The sequence below is a fragment of the Heliconius melpomene genome, chromosome 4 (genome assembly GCF_056956725.1).
Source record: "Heliconius melpomene rosina isolate 202511_hmr_F chromosome 4, ASM5695672v1, whole genome shotgun sequence".
In the NCBI taxonomy this organism is placed as follows: Eukaryota; Metazoa; Arthropoda; class Insecta; order Lepidoptera; family Nymphalidae; genus Heliconius; species Heliconius melpomene.
The window spans coordinates 8515667-8536253 of NC_140392.1; the positions used below are offsets into that span (position 1 = coordinate 8515667).

At 32.4% G+C, this 20587-nt stretch overlaps 1 protein-coding gene across 1 annotated transcript; it reads left to right on the plus strand.

Annotated features, from left to right (window-relative positions):
• Window positions 1–295: 295 nt before the first annotated feature.
• LOC146539651 (organic cation transporter protein-like) lies at window positions 296–18954 on the plus strand. The gene is made up of 7 exons (XM_085208399.1): window positions 296–438; window positions 11050–11229; window positions 14019–14232; window positions 15196–15451; window positions 15605–16225; window positions 18048–18226; window positions 18615–18954. The coding sequence occupies exons 2-7, from the start codon at window positions 11069–11071 to the stop codon at window positions 18777–18779; spliced, it is 1596 nt and encodes a 531-aa protein (XP_085064525.1). The 5' UTR covers window positions 296–438; window positions 11050–11068; the 3' UTR covers window positions 18780–18954.
• Window positions 18955–20587: the final 1633 nt, after the last annotated feature.

Here is a 20587-nt window from a genome sequence, read left to right on the forward strand (position 1 = left end):
TAAACGGTTTTGACACAGGACATCCAAACACTAATCTCTACAAATATTCAAAGAGACCATAATTAATCTGGACTATCCATTGCTGTTTTTCCACTACAATTTCTATAACACCAAAGGAAAACCAGCAACGGATTTAACACAAACAAAATCAATAGCTTCCACGGATCGGCGTATGCGCATGGCGTGATGACGTTTCATAATAGCGTTAACTTGGTAGTTGGTAGCGTCGTGCCATACCGCGAGCCAATGAGTGAACCGAAACACGCGGTCGATGGCACACGTACCGGCCGGCATCATATATAACATAATTAATACGATATTTAGATTAATACTAGGACTTCTAGTGCTTACTAGGACTTCTTGAAAATAAAAACTAAAATATAATAGTGTCCCATGTATAACAGCATATGTGACTAAAATTGGAATTTGAAAATTATTGTAAGTAATTTAGTTTGTATGCATTTTTTTATTTTATTTTGCATGATATAATTGATATTTAATTTATAATTACACAGAATTAGTGTATTTTAGTGTTAGATTAAATTTTAATTGAGATTAAACACTGTAGAACTAAATGTATAAATGTCGATGATAATTAGATTGCACATATGTCGAGAGCATGCCCCATGCTATAAATTCCAACCATGTGAATTACATATGATTTGTGCGTGTAAATTAAATTTATTTTAATTTTGCTTGCTAAATAAATTATTTTCATTTGAAATTTGTTTATTATTATAGTTATTTTCTTTAACATATAGAAACATTCTATTAGAATCAATAGATTTTTCTATAAAACGAAAGTAGGTCATGTGTAGAATAACTAAATACATGTTTGTATCTGTCTCCACTGAGATGTGATATTTAAATTAGTTTGCTTGATTCTCTCAATATTTATTTCGTAAAAATAATATTTACACTATGGAGTTAATTTTGTGTGGTTCATTTGTTAGCGGTTGCGCAAGTCGCTAGTCTAGGATATCGTCCATGAATATTTTGCCTCTCATGTTTGTATTTTAGTTTTTGCTTGCTATTCCTCTGGAATTCATTGCAATAAGTATAAATTTAATTGTTTTCTTTATTTTCATATATTTTACGTATTAATCACAATCCATTGTCTTATAACATATGTGTTTAATATTTATATTTCAGCAATTAATGAAAAAATAACAACTTTAGTAAGTCATTAAACTCATCAACCTTAACCATAAATATGACCGTAGAGAGGAAAATTAAATGATTTTTAGCATTTTTTTGAATAATTTAATAATTAAGTTCCAATATTTAATCCACGTATAGTATTAAAATGCGGTATAATAAATTATACATGCATAAAAAAGTCTATTGTGAGTGATAAGTGAACACAATATCGTTGATAATGAAGGAAGGTCACGTAAAAAACATAAGTATATGACAGTGAAAGAGGCGAACGAAAAATGCTAGGGATAAAATGGGAAGATAAGAAAAATAAAAGAAAAAAAATACTTTAAAGCATCAAAACCACGTGTCAATTCTTATCAAAAATTTAATTTTAGATAACCCAAATTTAAATGAATTCTCGACATATTTAAAGGATTATGCAGCTTTACTTATCATTTCGGTTAAAAATAATATTTATTTTTATCTTTTTGTTCGCGTCCATTCAATCACCGTCCGCGTCCTCCCGGTTATCGAACCCCATACAAAAATAACCTGAATGCGACTAGACAATACTCATTTAACAATGCATACACTACAATGGGATTTTAAAAACTGTTTCCTATACATCATAGAGGTAAAATATTATTTTGTAATGGACCCTTCGCTTGCAAATTTTGTGATTTTCTATAGAAATTGATTTATTTAGTTTTTAATTGTCATTCAGTTTTACGGAACAAATTTAAAATGCTTCAAAAGGAATTTTAAATCTATATATATAATAAAACTGTAAGGGGGGTAAAATCTGTACATTGAATATAAACTGAAAAAAACACTTCAGGGAGACTTAATACAAGTAATAGAAGGTAAAAATATAATTTTTGGAATTCTTGTCTGTCTGTCTGTCTGTTGTGGCTTTTTAACTCAAAAACTACTGGACGGATTTAAATGAAACTTCTTTTGTTGCATAGCTATTAGTCTTCGCCTACATATAGGCTATAATTTATTTTGATAACCCGAATACCTGATGTGAGACCCTAGCAGCCCGCTTAATCTATAAGAGATATCAACACAACGCTTTAGGAAAAGTTATTGAACATGATGAGCATTTTCAGTTGACATAAAAAAAAATGGATCCAATGTGGAACCCCAGTCACCCAGCTAAACTTTATAACATATAATTCGTCAGTCGTCTTAAAATAAATTACTCTACGTAATAAACATTTGTTTTGATGTTTACGTAATACCATAATTATTATTTGAAATGGTTCAACACCAAATGATAGAAATTTGAGTAAATATATTAAGTAAATATATACAAATTAAATGACATTTAAAAAGAAAATCCATAAATCGGTAAGATATATGTGTATCACAGAAACAAAAGATTACATTCTTATAATTTTGAGGGCCGTTGTGGCGCAGTGGCACAAGCACGGGACTATAAACACGACAGATTCTGGGTTCGATTCCTGCTCGAAGAAATGAAATATTTAATATTTTCATTATCTCACTCTGGAACGAGGCAAAAGTAATTTTATAATATCAAAAAAATATACGAAATATCTTCATTTTTATAAAAATTAATCGCTGAATGTGTTGCTAAGCGTAAATCTCGAGCTGAACCGATTTCGCTATTTTTTTTATAATATTCCTTGAAGTACGAGGATGGTTCTAATGGAGAGAAAAATTTAAAAAAATACCAGAAATGGTCCAAAAACATGACTTTTCTATATTCCCATACAAAAGATTCGTATTAATATCTACTTAAAAGTAAATTTGGACTTTAATACCCTACTATAAAGTTTAAATGTTAGTAGCTGGATTCCTGGAAGGCAAAACAATTGAGTAACGTTAGTGTCGTACAAACATTATATACACACCCAAGAACCCAGAGCTGCCAGACCGACATCATTTTAGCAAAGGTGAAATTTTGAGGATTATTAGTCTTACACGTAGTTAGGACAGTATGCTTACTCACTAACTTGAAAATGGGATCCTTTCAGAGGTAGAGAAAAATAACAGTATATCTCTTTCTGGGAAAATGATAAAGCCATCGGATTGATCTGGTTGCTTAGGGTCTGGGGCTAGAGGGGTCTTGAAATAGTCCGTAAATAATATATTTTAAATTTTAGATTTACTTTAATGTAATTTGTCCCAATTTTAAAGAAACTTTATGACGTCTGGCAGAAGTAAAGGTCCACGTGAAAGAATGTGAAATATACATTTTTTACTTTAAAACATATATAAAAATTATCTTCCTTATTTAAGGGAGCGTTTTCAATTGACACTTCCAAGTGAAAGACCTGTACGCTCATGTGTAACTCTAAGAAAGCTTGAGTGCCCTATATTTAATACCTCTTTCTATGAAAAATCCTTCACAGTTCTAGCAGTGCGCTTATGGAACTCACTACCTAACTCTATACTATCGGGCAATCCATCTCTAAATACTATTAAAATCAAATTAAAACAACATTTCTTAATCTCAATTAGAATCTTTAGTAGTCGCTTTGTCTTTTTTTTATTAATTTTCTTTTTCTGTTTCAACTCTTTTATGTCATTTTATATATTTATGTAGGTATAGTAATATTGATTAATGTTATGTATATTTGTATGTAGGTTTATTATTATTATTAACATTATATTAAAATACCGCACCCGAATCATTTCTTTTAACATCCCCTACATTGAAGGGTTTCTGGTAGAGATCTCTATTAGAGATAAGTTATCCATTGTACACATTTTTTCTATTGTCATAAGTTTTCTGTACTTTCTTTCTTGTGTGGTACATAAGTAAATGAAAAAAAAGAGACTTTCTACTTTAACGCAACTGGAAGTGTGTTTTAAGTTGGCACTATCTCTGAAGGTTTTTTAAGTTAGAGAGTATGCATAAAGTCTTAACTACATATTAGACTATCAATCCTCAAAATTTCAGCTTTGCTAAAATGATGTAGGTCTGGGGGTCCTGGGATCTCAGTCTATTAATGCCAATATATCTATGGTAAGATGTCACTTGAAATGTAAACGTCTCATTGTGCATCTATATTATTAAATCTAAAAGCCAAATTTCTGTAATATTAATAAAGTGTTGTGTATACTTACTAAATATGCCTTCTATAAGGCGGTGGACAAATATAGGCAAAATAATCTAATCGTACTGCCCAGAACGTGAAGATTGCAATGAACGTGAGCACGACAGTTGACTGATAATGGTGCAAATTTGAATCGAGCTGCTTTTTGTTACGATATATCAATTGATGCCAGCAGTCCCTACAGCTGTGTTGCTATTGGATCTATAAACTCCGCTTGCCAATATTGTAAGGTTATTGTAAAAACTCAGTTTGCCAATCAATTTGGTGGCGCAATGATTTTATTATCAAGAGGAGGATTGCCAGTGGTTCCACGTTCAATGCAAGCTGATGAACTGAATTCATGTTTAAAATCCTCGAAATTGTGGAAACATGTCAAGGTATTTGACACAAGGTAGACATTTAAGCAAGAATATGCGTGTCATGTTGCAAAATGATCAATCTGGAAACATATTCTCTAAACAACTCATTGATATTGGTAATGGAAAACTTCTTATATATGCGCTGACTGGCTGCATCACCTTTCCTGATCGTTTTTGTCAGTTAACGTAATCAAAAGATGAACTCATTCATAAAGTGCTTCCAAATGTTGCTGATTATTTATTCCATAATTGGTTGAGCGAAAGAGCTTTACTGGCTGCCAAACACACTGATGTAAATGAATTAAATATAAATTTTCTAGATGGCATTCCTGGCAAAATAAGGACACATAAGTCAGTTAATACGGCAACTAATGAAGATGATATCGTGAACTATCCACCGGAATTTTTAAATTTACTTGATTTGCCAGGATTGTCGCCTCACAACCTTCAATTAAATCTTGAATGTGTAGTTATAATGTTGTGAAATATTAACCAACTGAAACATTGTAACGGCACACGATTAGCGATAAAAAAAATAATGAATAACGTAATAGAAGCAATCATATTGAAAGGAAAGTATAAAGGAGAAGACATTTTGACACCCCGCATCCCAATGATTTAGACTGACATACCATTCGAGCTTAAAAGACTACAGTTTCCAGTACGGCTTGCTTTCGCAATGACTATCCAAGGGGCAGTTATTAAGTGTTTGTGGTATTAATATAGAAAACTCATGTTTCTCGCATGGTCTGTTGTATGTTGCCTGTTCTCGTGTTGGAAAACCATCTGCTCCGTTTGTTTACGCGCCAGAAAACCAAGCAAAAAATAACGTGTACCATAAAGTACTACAATGAAAATGAAACTGAATAAAGAAAGTAAAAATAAAATAAAATATAATAAGTAGGCATCATAATAAGATATCGGAAATTGTTATTTTTATTATCATTTTTAATGAATATTATAAGAATTAAAAATGATTTAAGTTTTTATTTTTTTTATCTTACTAGCTGATCCGGTGTCGCGAATAGCAGAATACATATTTAAAAAAATCGACTGTTAGGCGATACGAAGTTCGCGGGTCTGCTAGTTAAAAATATATCTATACGAGTATATAACATAATAATTAAATTAAATGGAATCTGAATATACGTTTTTGAATTAGACCAATTTAAGTCGTCAAGAGGGATATTCGCTGTATCTCGCAGGATAGGCAGATGGTACATATTGTAAAGGCACTCCGTTCTCCATTTTCCACGGAATTCATGTTAAGTGGCGAAACTTAACGCCGCGTTTTGCCTTGACACCAGAGCAAACAGTCACATTTTGCACCCCTGCGCCACGACTGGTCTCACAATGATTATATTAATAATAGAAAAATAACTATATTTATTTGTCACAGAACAGCTAAATAAATAGAAACAATAGTGTACTCGTATATGATCAACACGATTGTATTGTTCTTTCAGTGTAATTATGCAACGGTCTTTTTAAATGACAGCTCTTTCTCCTCCTGACAATCTGAAGTTGATATATAGGAATGTTTTTTGTAAACACCTATAAATAAAATATTCGCTTATATTAGAAATATTATTTAAGTTATTTTTGAATTAAATATATTAAGGGTTAAATATTTTATTTTTTAAATAATTTACTGAATATTAGATGACTGTAAAATAGCGGCTAAAGACAACAATTGTCATGGAATTTCAAAATGCTTAAAGCCATGCCAAAAAAGTTAATATTAACTAAACTGTTCGAGAAATCAAGGCGTGTTATATGTAAATGTTGTTGTGCTACCATTGTTATGAGTAATACGGTGTTGAATGACAATGTTTCAAGGCATTCGCTGTTGAGCCCACGATAGAGGCATGTCGATTTATAATTTCATATTAGGTTTGGTAAATGCCTTTTAATTTATATATAAGCTTGTTTTCCTCTTCTATATACGCAATGCTTCCAGAATTCGGTGGAAAGTCGGTCTTAACACTAGAGTTCCTCTTTTGTAAATATCATCATCATCATCATCAACAGCCATTTTTTGTCCACTGTTGGACATAGGCCTTCCCCAATTCTCGCCACCACACTCGATCCTCTGCTTTTCGGATCCATCCGCGTCCCGCCAACCTCTTTATGTCATCGGCCCATCTGGCAAGGGGTTGTAAATATAACTCAAAGCTATTTAGGAAATAAAACTAGTTCATTGCCCAGAATGGGATTCAAACCCACAAACGTCATGGTTACAGTCAGACGCCAAATGCGCTCCGATGGCCTTAAATATGGAATCCATTCACATAATTACAATATAAACATTACCCAAAATGGGAATCGAACACTCAACCGTCGCGATTACAATCAAGTGCTACCTCACTTGCCTTCTCGTGTACAGCAAAGCCCCCGGATTTTTTAAGTGACATACCATACCAAGGTAAACATTATAAACAACATATTTATATCGATTTGCAATTACATGTTAATAAATTCAAAATTCTAATACCTGGCGCAGTTCTGATAGTAAATAACATTTAACGCATAAGTAAATATTATCCATACCTATATTATAAATTCGAAAGTAACTCTGTCTGTCTGTCTTTTACGCAATCACGACCAAGGCGCTAATTTAATTGTGATAAAATACTCATATAGAGATACTTGAGGGTCTCGGGATGTACATAGGATACTTTTTTTCTCATATTTTTAATATTTTCGATATATACCAATATATTAAAATACTTATTAATTTGCCATGCAATTTATTCCGCCATGTTTATAACAACCGCCGTTGCTAAGCGACGATTTGCAAAGTTTGTTGTTAGAAAACGTCACCCAAAATGAGCTTGCTTAACGCACCTCTCGATTGAAAACTGAAAATAATTTTATAAATATATTTAATAAATATTCGTATAGTTCAAGCGGGCGTAGCCGCGTTCGGGTCCACTAGTGTATATATAAAATCCAAATACGCAACAAAAAGTTTAATATTAATAAACTGTTTTTCTATTATTTATAGCTATGGTGACGTTGAATTACACAACGCGATCTTTCCGCTCCATATTAATAAAATAATTAAAATAAATATCTATAATATAATATAATTATTATATGTTCAGACCTTCCTTGCACAGGCGTACAAGCATGCGACTGTAAATGTGAGGGTTGTGGGTTCGATTCCCACTCGTAGCAATGAAACGTTGAGTTTCAGCACTTAACGCAAGTATACGGAAACTATTCTTAAGACATTCCGTTCCTATTTTCCACCGAATTCTGGAGGCTTTGCATGTTGAGTGGCTACACCAGAACGAAGTAATGAAAATATAAGTATATAAAAAACAAAAAATAGAAATATAACATAAATATAACACAGAATAGAAATGTCACATTTACACGCACACATTTGACTCGCCTTAATATCTAAATATGTTGTCAAAAAACAATAATATTTTATATCCGAAGCCTAAACGCTCGAAAAGAAGCAACTGGCAACGATAACGACCAATATATAACGTGAAACGCCCCATCGAAAGGCTTTCCATACCTTTGACGATTTGTGAAATGCAAACGAAGATGGGACGCGTTTTCTCGATCGCTATGAATGTAGGCTCGTTTACTTTATATATCTACTATGAGCACAAATAGTAATATAGGGTCTAAAAGTTACAAAAGATTATTTCTTTCTTTTTTTTTGGGTTCCCGCTGTATCCCGCACAGTGAAACTGGGAGTCTAATGTTAAGACACTTCGCCCATTATGACATTTTCGATTATTTATGACTATTTCGACTTTTTTTCGCCTATTTATTAAATGGGGGGAACGCCGCTCTTTGTCTGGTTATTTGGGCGAGGAAATGAAAATATTAAACATTTCTTTCCACCGAGAGGAAATGGAACCAATAACCTTACAAACAGAATTGCCCCTGTGCTACCATAGCATCGAGATAATATCAAAAAATGTTAAAAAATCAAATGTTATACTCATTACATATACGTAATGTGCTCGGAGTTAAAAATTAACCTGTGAATACCTACATTTCAGGTTCTGGCTCCATCATCAGACCAGATCGATTATACCATATTATTGTAGCGTCACTTAACCTACATATAACTGCTAAATTCCGTGAAGACATAATTATCACAATTGGGTCGAATTCCCTTAGGTGCAGTACGAAACTAAGAAATTCTTAGACAATCAGAAAAATTTAGACAATCTAAAAAAGTAATTAAAATTAAACAGTTTTTAGTTATATAATCAATAGGTACAATAATATATATTTTTATATAATAAATAATATTTACAGTAAAATAAGGATTCTTGTACTGTCTCACATAAAGGTCGAACAGGTATGGAACACGTCCATACATACCAGATGTTTACGGTTTTGCTAACGGTATAGGCATCTGACTGCCAAGCCTAAGTTGAACTTATGTGGGAATTGCTTTTAAAACACCTAAAGCCACGACGTAATGTAATAAATACCTCAATATGTAATGTCTAGAAAATTGTACGAAAAGTGGAGAATAGAGTGTCTATACACTAGATTCTTCTTATCTTACTGTATTTGAGATAATATAAGAAAAAACTTCAGTTTTTCTAAAGGTATATAAGCATACAATGTATACAAATGAACATTAGTCACAACTCGCCATAATCAACGCGGCCTTCGGTGCGAACCTTGATATCGGAACTTCGCTCTGCTACGTCTGCGAAGTGGAAATCCTTTACCTCATTAATTGTTTTATACTTTTTTTGTCTATATATGACTTGCTGAAACGATTGATTGCAATAACTTCATTCTTCTATTTTTAACCGACGAATAAACAGTGGCTGATAAAGTCTCACAAAGACTATTTATCTGCCAGATAAGCTATTTTTTTTTGGTTTCACAGGCGTTGGATATCAATATCTAGTAGAGAAATGGTCGCTTAAGGTGTCATCCGATTCAAATAATAATGGACGAATATTTCTAATGTATAATTTGACCTCGTAGATATCGAATAATTAACCAAGGGTCTAAGTAAGAAGCGCTTAATCTAAACTGCGAAATAAAAATGTAAAGGACATACTAAAAGCGTCTAGCACAGAATAATAATAAACTCAATAAAAATTACATATGTGTTTCAGTCCTACAAAAACTTTTGGAACTTAGAAATGTAAGCAATCGTATGTATTTTTATCTATATATATAAAATCGAAAGGTCACTCACTCATCACGAAATCTCAGAAAGTACAAGTGCTAGGAATCTCAAATTTGGCATAGGAGTTACTTATAGGACGTAGGTGCTCGCTAAGACGGGAATTTGCAATATTCGATTTCTAAGGGGTTGTTTTTGGGGTCGAAAGTTTGTATGAAATTTCGTTACTACAATTGCTATCAGTCTCAAATTTTGCATAGACGTTACTAGGACGTAGGCATGGAGACAGAAATTAATAATAACATAGTTTACGCGGGTGAAACCGCGAGCGGGCCGCTAGTTCTTAATAGATTTATTTATAGGTAATACCTATACTTGGTAATCTTAATCTAAATCTTCATAAAATTATTCTTAAAAATATAATATAATTCTTTTATTCTCACGTTTTTATATGGCATTTATAGATACTCAGTTAAATTATATTTCGCTGCCGTAATTCTAAAAATATTTCTTCACTTGACTTACGTAGGCATATAGACATTTCGCTTTCTAACCTACGGATTAAAAGGGTTAATTGACGAATTAACCAATTAGTTGCATTTAGTAAGTCCTAGAACTAATTGGCGCTAATAACTAACGTATTTATTTCGTGAAAAAGGAGAACCTAGTGTCAGAATAATGACAGAAAATGGAGGACAGAGTGTCTCTACACTACTCATATTACAATCTGCTTACGGGATACAACCTTAAAATAAAAATTACTATAACCCTAAAAAGTAAAACACGAATACGAAGAAACGAAAACTTTTTTTTTAATTTAAGAGCACTAGAATGTGGCTGAAATATTTTTAAAACGTCTATACAAACACAACAAGATCTTTTTTTAGCTTTAACGAGGATTTTTCTATGATACTTGTATTTTCATTTTGAATTTAAAGTGAGCTTCGCTGTGAATTTTCCATTTTTCAACGAATCATTCTGATATTTTAAAATATGATCAAAAAAACACATATAGTTAGCTAGCTGAAAGTTCAGAATAAGAAGTAGATAGAATAATAAAATATACATTTTTTTATTAATAACACTTATAATAAAATAATAGAGAAAACATTTATTAAATAAATAGTTGTTTTATTTTTAACTTTTTAAACAAAAACTTTAACACGCATGTACTATATCAAAACTAGAATTTTGACAACTGTCATAAAATATATAACATAGTTATATATCTTCAACCACCAACTTAATAGATATCAACCACAACCGCAGAGTTTAACGCAATACCGCATTTGCATACCAGATAAAATGCCAAAAATAATTAGATATTAATTTCCAGGACGCGGAGATCAACAGAAATGGAAACGAAGAAAGAAATTAATCTAGAGTCAATCCTAGAAAGTCTGGGTCCCTACGGTCGATACAATCTACTTAATTTCGTTCTGCTACTTTACCCTGTGCTTTTAAGCAGCTTTTTCGAGTGTGGATTTATATTTGAAGCTCAGGAACAAAGTTATAGGTAAGATTATTTTTATTTATAATTATTTTTAACTATTATTTATTAAATATTTTTTTACGTTTATATTTCCATTTCATCGCTCTGGTGTCAAGGCAAAACGCGGCGTTGATTTCTGCCACAGAATTCGGCAGAAAGTGGAAAACGGAATGTCTTAACCCTCTGCCTACCCTGATGTGTGCGGGATACAGCGTGAATTTAATTTTCTATATTAAAAGATTTTTGAAAAATCTTGTGTGAAATATTTTGACGTAGACGAAATTGAAAACGAATCTGTTGATCCTCACAGTTCTGAATTATTTAAAGTTCCCTGCTCTGTTAGGGCATAATTTAGCGTCGAGTTGAGAGGAGTGATTGCGTGGAGCGTCTTGACATTATATTCTCTTTGTCTACCCCAATACGGAATAAAGCATGAACCTGATGCATCAAAAAATAATACTAATTGCTTAGATCCTTCTCATCTAAAACGTTATTAAATAAAATTTTCCATATACATATTACATACATAACTTAATCAGCATAAGCACGCAAGTAATCACGTCCAGATAGTATTGATTCCAGCATGTGTCAAGCAGATAAGGGCTTATCGCGACGTCCGCATTAGACGATCTGCCGACGTGTGACGATCTCTCCATAGATAAGGAATACTCATCTTGTAAATGGAGCTATTATAGTGGAAAATTAAATAATTAGTTTTGGTAAAATCTGTGCCCACCCCAGAATAATCTGGTGCCCATCATTCTGTCTGGTGGTATTCCAGAAATTTTACTAACACAAAATTTGCCCCGAAAAGTTAAAAAAAAACAACGTTTACAAGAACATAATATATCTCTTCATAGCAAAAGTCTAGGCTTCCCCCCAGGAAATATCTCTAGATATATGATCAGCGTATAGCATTGATCTAGCTTATGACAGAGAAAAATGGCGTCTCGTTCAGCGTGACTAACATTAAAAAATTGTGCCTAATTAGCCAGCAATTTTAACAGTCTTCGGTCTTGTCTATCTAATTTAACAAAAGTAAAGAGTAATAAATCACTCAGCTCTCTCTACTTGCAATTTTAAATATTTCACTTATTTGTACGTTTCTAAATTTGAAACCAATAGAGTAATTGAATTGATCGGTCACGTCGTACTAATCCATACAAAATTGAACACGTAATTTATCTATTCATATATGCATAGTACACTTACATACATATATAATACTATTATAGTGATACCTTAATACTGGTATATACTGGCCCAGTGGCACGTCTGACTGGAAATGCGACCATTGTAGGTTCGATTCCGACCAGAGGAAAATTTTAAATGATATAATTTCCTTGCTTTGCTAAAAGAATATTCTTGTTCCAACACTTAGCATGTAATGTCTGTTTTTTTTAACTTCACGCTCTATCCCGCACACAGCAGGGTAGGCAGAGGGAACCGGGAACCTAATGTTAAGACACATCGTTCCCATTAAAACATTTTCATTATACACTTTTCGCCGAAATATCTATATACCATAGATATCATTTTATGATCTTAGTACTAGTTTCTCTCTTTACGAGGGAAAAATCGTGAACTAATAAAAATAAAAGATGCATCGTCTTATATGCAATATTTTATTGTAGCTATTTAAATTCCTATATTTAAGATATTTATTTAAAAGAAATATCGATCAATACACTATTGAACGTCAGTTACCAATTATCAACCAAAGATAGATAGAATATTACCATAGGATTGCCAATTAGATGTTAATTAGATTATCTTATTGATGCCGAAATATTTGTGGTTATCGCGGAGAAACACATGAGGTAACGAAGGAATTTGGGAAGAAAGACATACCACGGTGTTAAGTTTCGCTTTGGACCCTTGGAAATGGTTCTGCTTACCTGTTCACACGTTCATACGTTTAATTTATGAGTTCGACTCCCATTCGACACCCATTTTTCCGCTCTGCTTTCGAAACAAAGCACGGCGATTAGTTCCGTAACTCAACACACAATATCTCAAAAATTAAAAATATTAATATTATAACACGAAAAGTCTTCAAAATCATAGAAAAGTCCTCCACAACATGAAACATAAAATTGTATACAATAAACGTCCAATTCTAATCGCATATACTATACCTAGCAACAAATTCTAATTAATACAATATTAAATAGATGTCTCTATACGACGGCCCTGTATACAAATTCTCACCCATTTTACGTTTAGTTCAAGGAGACTCGTGACTAATGTTTTAGCATTAAATACGTACAATAAATGTGTCGTAAGTACCGATTTATACCTACGAGTTACTATTATATACATTTTCAAGGTATTGATTAGAGCTAACACGAAATTTCGTTAATGCTGGAATAAACTAGTTTTCTATTTTCAGAGTAGGCAGAGAGAATGGTAAATAGTGATATATAATTCCTTCAAAATTAATAAAAGTTTTTATGCGCTTAAGAAAGTGTTTTTCTTTTCTTAGTCTATTGTTAACTCGCTCATCGTTCCCCAATTCCGTCGAATTCTCGAGGCATTGCGTGCTGAGTGGCAGTACTCAACGCCGCCCTTTGCCTCGGTACCAAAACGTAGAAATTAAATTAAAATATTAAATACGTCATTCCCGGAGTTGAAATAGAATACACAACCGTCGCATTAAAAGCCTGACGCATGTGCCACTGCGCTACGAAGGCCTCTATCTACCTAACTACCTACCTTCTCTGTGTTCTCTCTATCTACCCTACCATATACGGTATAAAAAATTTAAAATATAATATAAAAAAAAAAAATCTTAAAAAAAATGTTACTTACAGATGCAAAATCTACGGATGTGAAGGGAGGTACAACGACACTTCGTGGCTAGATTACGCTATACCCACCAACGCTGAGAAGAACAGACCAGAATCCTGTAAAAGATATGCTTATCACAACGTTTCGAACTTCCAATGTTCTCCTGAAGAGTTTTCCAATACCACTGTGCCTTGTGAAAGCTATGTTTATGAGGAAGGCGAAACTTTCGTGAAAGAGGTAAATAGTCAAATATATATATGTTTATAATAAGAGATCTAAGGAAATGTCTATATAATCTAATATAAATATTTAATAATTTAATTTCTTCATTCTGAAACGAGGCAAAGCGTGGCCTTGTATTTCTCCACGCAATACGCAATGCCTCGATAATTCCGCAGAAGATGGGGAACGAGAGTGTCTTAATGGGAACAGATAGTTTTAGCACTAGGTTCCGGATAGAGCGTGAATTTAAAAAAGTTAATATTTTAATCTTGTATTGAAGTAATCATTATGTTGGTGCTAAAAAATATACTTTTTCTTTATTTTAATGGATAAATATTTTTTCATTATATATTAAACATGGATCGATTATTTAAAAAAGACATTGTAACATACATGTGAAATTAAAAAAAATAATCATTTGAAATTTCTTTTATACGAAACTATGTATTTTTTTTAAATTACATAATTAAGATATGGAGATTAGGTTCCATTTGGCAACGTGAAATAAATGACCAAAATTCTAATAGGAACGTCTTTAAAATTGCTAAATTTTAAATAGGAATTTGTAAATTATTTATTTTTAGTATTATTTCTTTCTACGATACTAATCTCAAAAAATGTTATAGATGAAATTCGACTTAACGAGATATCTAACTTGAGTTCTATCTTGAACGTTATTATAAAAAATGTTATTTTTATATTCTTTAAATACATAGATTAGATTACATAGTATTTTCTAAATATTTTTTTACATTCGAGGCCAGTCGTGGGTTCGATTCCAACTCGAGGAAATAAAATATTTCATATTTTCATTTCCTCGCTCTGGCAAAACATAAGGCATGCTTCTAGAATTCAGCGATAAGTGGCTCTGACTACCCTCCTATGTGCGTCATAAAGCGTGAAACTAAAAGAAAAAATATTTCTTTATTAACATGATAATCTTTATCCCAATGAATTTGAATAATATTTTACTTGCAGTTCGACTTAGGCTGTCAAGAATGGAAACGAGCGCTAGTAGGAACAGTTCACAATTCTGGAATGTTCGCCGCCATGCTGGTGACTGGAGCTATATCAGACAGATTTGGTAGGCGAGTGGCAGTGGGCATGGCAGCAACAGCTAGCTTCATATTTGGTGTCGCTCGAGCTTTTTCACCAGGATATCTGACGTATTTGACCATGCATTTCTTGGAAGCGGCTTTTGGAGGTGGATTGTACCCATCTGCTTATGTTTTTGGTATGTATTAACGGTAATGATCTTTTAATTCAATATACAAGTTATTTACATTTTTACATAATGGAAAACACATATATTTCTTTTCATCGATCTAATAAAAATATAGTAAAAAACTGCTAAAAAACTGTTTTACAAATAATCTTTTTGTTACAGCTGTGGAACTAGTTGGCTTGAAGCAGAGAGTGATAGTATCAGCCATGTGCAACATGACATTCGTTGTGGGAGTGGTCCTCATCGCTGTCCTCGCCTGGTTCGTCAATAACTGGCGAACTTACATCCTCATCTTGTACATTCCTGCCATCATAGTATCCTTCTACGTTTGGTTTATGAACGAAAGTGCCAGATGGCTGCTCAGTAAAGGCAAAAAAGATGAAGCAGTAGCAACGCTGAAGAAAGCTGCCAAAATCAACAATCTCGATCCTCGAAAATTGGAACTGGACGCCTTAAGCGATCCTTTGCTCAAATCAGAGAATCGGACTGACGACAAAAAATCCCAATTATCAAAAGCTATACGTTCTAGTATTATTTGGAAGAGATTACTCATATGCTCGTTTTTATGGTTAACTTGCTCTTTAGTGTACTACGGTTTGTCAATTAACTCAGTGTCTCTTAGTGGTAATAAGTATGTCAGTTTTATGTTAGTGGTGTTAGTGGAGATCCCTGCGTACATAGTGGTTGTGATAGTGTTGGACAAGTATGGGAGGAAGAAGACAATGATAGTGACTTATTTGACGTGTGCAGTGACAAGTTTGCTTTTCGCGTTCCTACCTAGATGTAAGTATTGTACGATTTTAATATAATATACTTATTTTTTTTAAAAATTAATGTTAACGTCCTCATAGTTATAGTTCTCTATAATATGTATTCCAAAGGACATCTGTTAATGTTTTACACAAAATAATATAAAGAAGTAAAACGAATATTTTCTATGTTACTACGGAGTGTCTTGACACTAGATTTTCATCGTTTAACCGCTGGTTGGCATACAGCGTGAAATTAAAAAAGGAACCTCAAACACTTCAAGCCCTCATGAACATAATCTTCACTAAAGAGACAGAATTAATGTGACTGATAAAACTCGACTATGAATAACTGAATGATGAAAAACACAGAAACAAAAAAAGGAAAGCATTATTCAACCTTCTCATTAAAACAAAAATTGAATTGATTTTATTTTGTCTTGTAGCTTCACCGTGTATTCCATATACAGGAAGGTTGATAGGGGGAACTTAGTGTTAAGTATACTTCGTTCCCCAATTTCAAGAAATTTCCTTTTGAATGGCAGGATTCTCTGTCGCGTAATATCTTTATACCAGTGACAGACATGACAATATAATAATTCAATCCACCAACTAGGAATCGAACCTACAATTTCCACTTTTACAGTTAGACTATTTCACTGCACCATAACAACCTTGAAATTGATTACATAAATAAATAAATAAAAATGGACAAGTGCAAGTATTGCAAGTGCATTGAAAATAGCATGCTCTTAATTAATATATCATCGAAAAAACTATAAATTACTATTTATTCAATAATTCCAGCGAATTTTACTAGCGTAGTACGCTCTTAATAGAATACTTTGATTTTATCGTAAAGCGTTTTTATACAATATGTTTTATTTTATTATCAGTGGTTCAGTAGATTTTTTTTATTTATTTGATGTTAAAAATTCATATGCTATGTACAGTATAAGTTAAATTGTAGACACAAGTTACACTATGAAAAAATTTACAACCACCTAAAAATAGGGACAGTCGTTATGGGCTCGAATCTGACTCGGGGAATAAATTATATAAAACAAACCCAATGTTAAGCTCTGTCACTCAACGTGCAAAATCTCTATAATCGGTCGGAAAATGGAGAACGAAGTGTCTTAACTCTAGATTTCCTTTGCCTACCCTTTTTTACATCCAACATGAATAAAAAAATATGTTTAAAAATATAAACATTACTAATATCTTCACATACAATCTATTAGTAATTAAATAATAATAAGTTTCAACAAAGATCTCTAAAACACTTTGAATAAAACCGTGACTGCCCATTGACCTACATTTTTATTTCACAAGCGTCACACGTGTATACGAATATTCTTCTACTTATTACTATTGAATAAGTAAACAATGATCGAGCTTTTGATAAAATTATTATGGAATTTTTTCAACATAGCAGATGGAACATAGAGTTAATACACTCCCTTTTACTCTTTACGCCCAATTTTCAAGATATTGGGTGCCTATCTTGTTACCAGAGCCAGTAAATGAAAATAATTCAATGCCTCAAATGGGACTCGCAACCGTCGCGGTTATAGTAAGACGCTGTAGTGTGTTGAGTTTCGTCTCTCAACACGCAATGCCTCCAGAATTCGGCGGCATTAAGTGATGAGTGGGGAACGGTGTCCCATCATTAGGTTCCCTCTGCTTCTACCCAGCTATGTACGGGATAAAACGCGAAACTTATAAGTCTAGTCTAAGTTAGATTGCTTATTATTATAGCAAATGAATAAAATTTTTGGGCAATTGGCGGTGTGTGAGTGTCTTATCACTACAGATACAGCGTGAAAAATAATAATAATTTTCTTCTCCAACAGCTGACTGGTGGTCAATACCGCTGTACCTCATCGGCAAGTGGAGCGTGACGTTAACGTACAGCTCGGTCTACATCTACGTGTCGGAAGTGTTCCCCACGAACATGCGACAGACGCTGATAAGCGTTTGCTCCACTGCCGGGAGGATAGGTTCCCTGATCGCACCTTTGACTCCTTTGCTGGTATTTTTTTTGTGTATACCTATTTGATAGCTTAGTCGTTTTAATTTGTAACCTAATAGGTACTTTGAAAGTTGAGTTTTTTGAAAGTTCTTAATAACTTAAGCTGTGAGTTCCTCGATCTGGTAACGAGACAAAGTGCGTCGTTTATTTCCGCCAATGTCTAAAGAATTTATCGATGGTGGTGATAGGAAACGGTACTTAATGAGAATATAGTGTCTTATCATTAACAAAAAATATTAATTACTTATTTATAATTTAAAATCTGTTATTTTTGGTATATTATTTTCCTTCTTTTTGTCGGTTCAATTTTTTTATTGGATTTTTTTTAAGTACATTATTTTTTTAATGACATGGTAAAAAGTTAGCAATACAATATTTTTTTTTACAGTCGGTCTACCACAAATCGATGCCCACAGTAATATTTGGAGGTATGTGCTTCATATCCAGTCTGCTAGTCCTCATGCTACCCGAGACAAGGAACATGAGGCTACCCGACACTATAGAGGAAGCTGAAGAACTATCTCGAATGAAACACAAATCGGAAGTGATGTAATTGATAAGGTTTTTGTAATTAAATAATGTATTTTTTATAAAAATACCTATTTTTGATTGAAATGCAATCGTTTAAATTAATCTTAATTAATAAGTAAAATTTACTTTAAAACAAATATATGTAACTATACACTTATACAGTTTTTTATATATATTAATAAAATAACTGACAACACTACAGACATTTTATTTGTACCATTTTTGTTACTTTTTATACTTTATTTAGTTATAAACTTTCTAACAACTACATCTAGATGACATGTTATTCAAGGCTTTAATACACTGATGCTTATAAAAGGAATCTTTTTAATAACTTTTGAATGACATTTTTATCTTTTCCTTTACGTTCTCATAAAACTGGCAATGCTCGTCACATTATTCTATTGTGGCAACATTGTTTTGTCCCTTTAATAAACAACACAATGTTAGAACCCCTTCAAATGAATGAGATTTAATTTTGTATGTTGAAATAATACAATTAAGTTGAACTAGTTTATAATAATACTCCTTGCTACAATGATCTTTTATTCCATTTACCTTGTGTATATTTGAAAATATCATTAAAATTGTTAAATATTATTAAAATTGTTTTTGTTTGAAAATCCTTTAATAGCCATTTTTGTCGATAAATAAACTAATTAAACTTACTATTGTAAATATCTATAAATATTTTTAATTAAAAAATCATATGATAATAAATTCAACAAGTTACAATCATAATTTTAATTAGCATTGATTAATTAAAAAAGTAGAATTATCATGAATTAATTTATTAATACAATTTTATTACAATGAAATGCTTCCTATGTAAGTACTTACCAGATTATAATATTTTTCTATATAATTATCATATTAGATACTTTAAACAAGAATTGGATGAGAGGTCAATCGTGGCGATGGGCACAAATCATGGGAACAAATGATTGGTTAGCTTCACACTCGAGGAAATGAAATTATTTCGATCTGGTGCCTAGGCCAAGCGCAGCGTTGAGTTCCGCCACCAAAATTCGGCAGAAAATGGTAAACGGCGTGTTAACATTTAGTTCCCTCTGCCTACCCTGCTTTGTGCGGGATACAGCGTGAAGCTGATTTATTTTTATTTTATTTTCTTATATATATTATAACGTTATAACAGAAATAACCAATAATCTACGAAAGCTAATTTCGCTTTCACGTTATGCTTAAAATGTTTTTCTATTATAACACAAAGCACTTATGCATTTTAGCATCGCGTCATATTAGCCATTATCGCGTCTTGGAAAGTCCCGTTTATATTTAACGACACGCTGTAGTACTCGTATATTAATTTTATTTAAGCCGATTAATAACAATTTAAAAAAATCTGTCTCACGCTATATTCCAATATAGTAGGGTAGGCAGCGAGAACATAGAGTTAAGACACTCGGCTCCCTACTTTACGCCGAATTTTTCGTGGGGTTTATACGCCGGAATTTAGCCTAAGTTCTAGAGCGAAGAAATGAAAATATTAATAAATAATAATTCATTCATTCAATAAAAATAGTTAACTTTTACTTGCTCGAAATTAAAATATTTACATGAATTATTTTCTCCATTTTAAAATAAGAAAAACCTTTTCCTACTCCTTCGTTTACTATATTTAATACAAAAAAAAATACTATATCTATATGGGAATAAAGAAAAGGGAGAAGTTTCCCTGTCTTGTATTGAATCTAAAAAAGTATTATAAATAAGAAATAATTAACTGCAATAGAATTTACTTCACAAAGCAAGCCTTAACCATCTTCTCCATAACTCATGTAAATGGCAAAACCCACAAAGCGACAAACA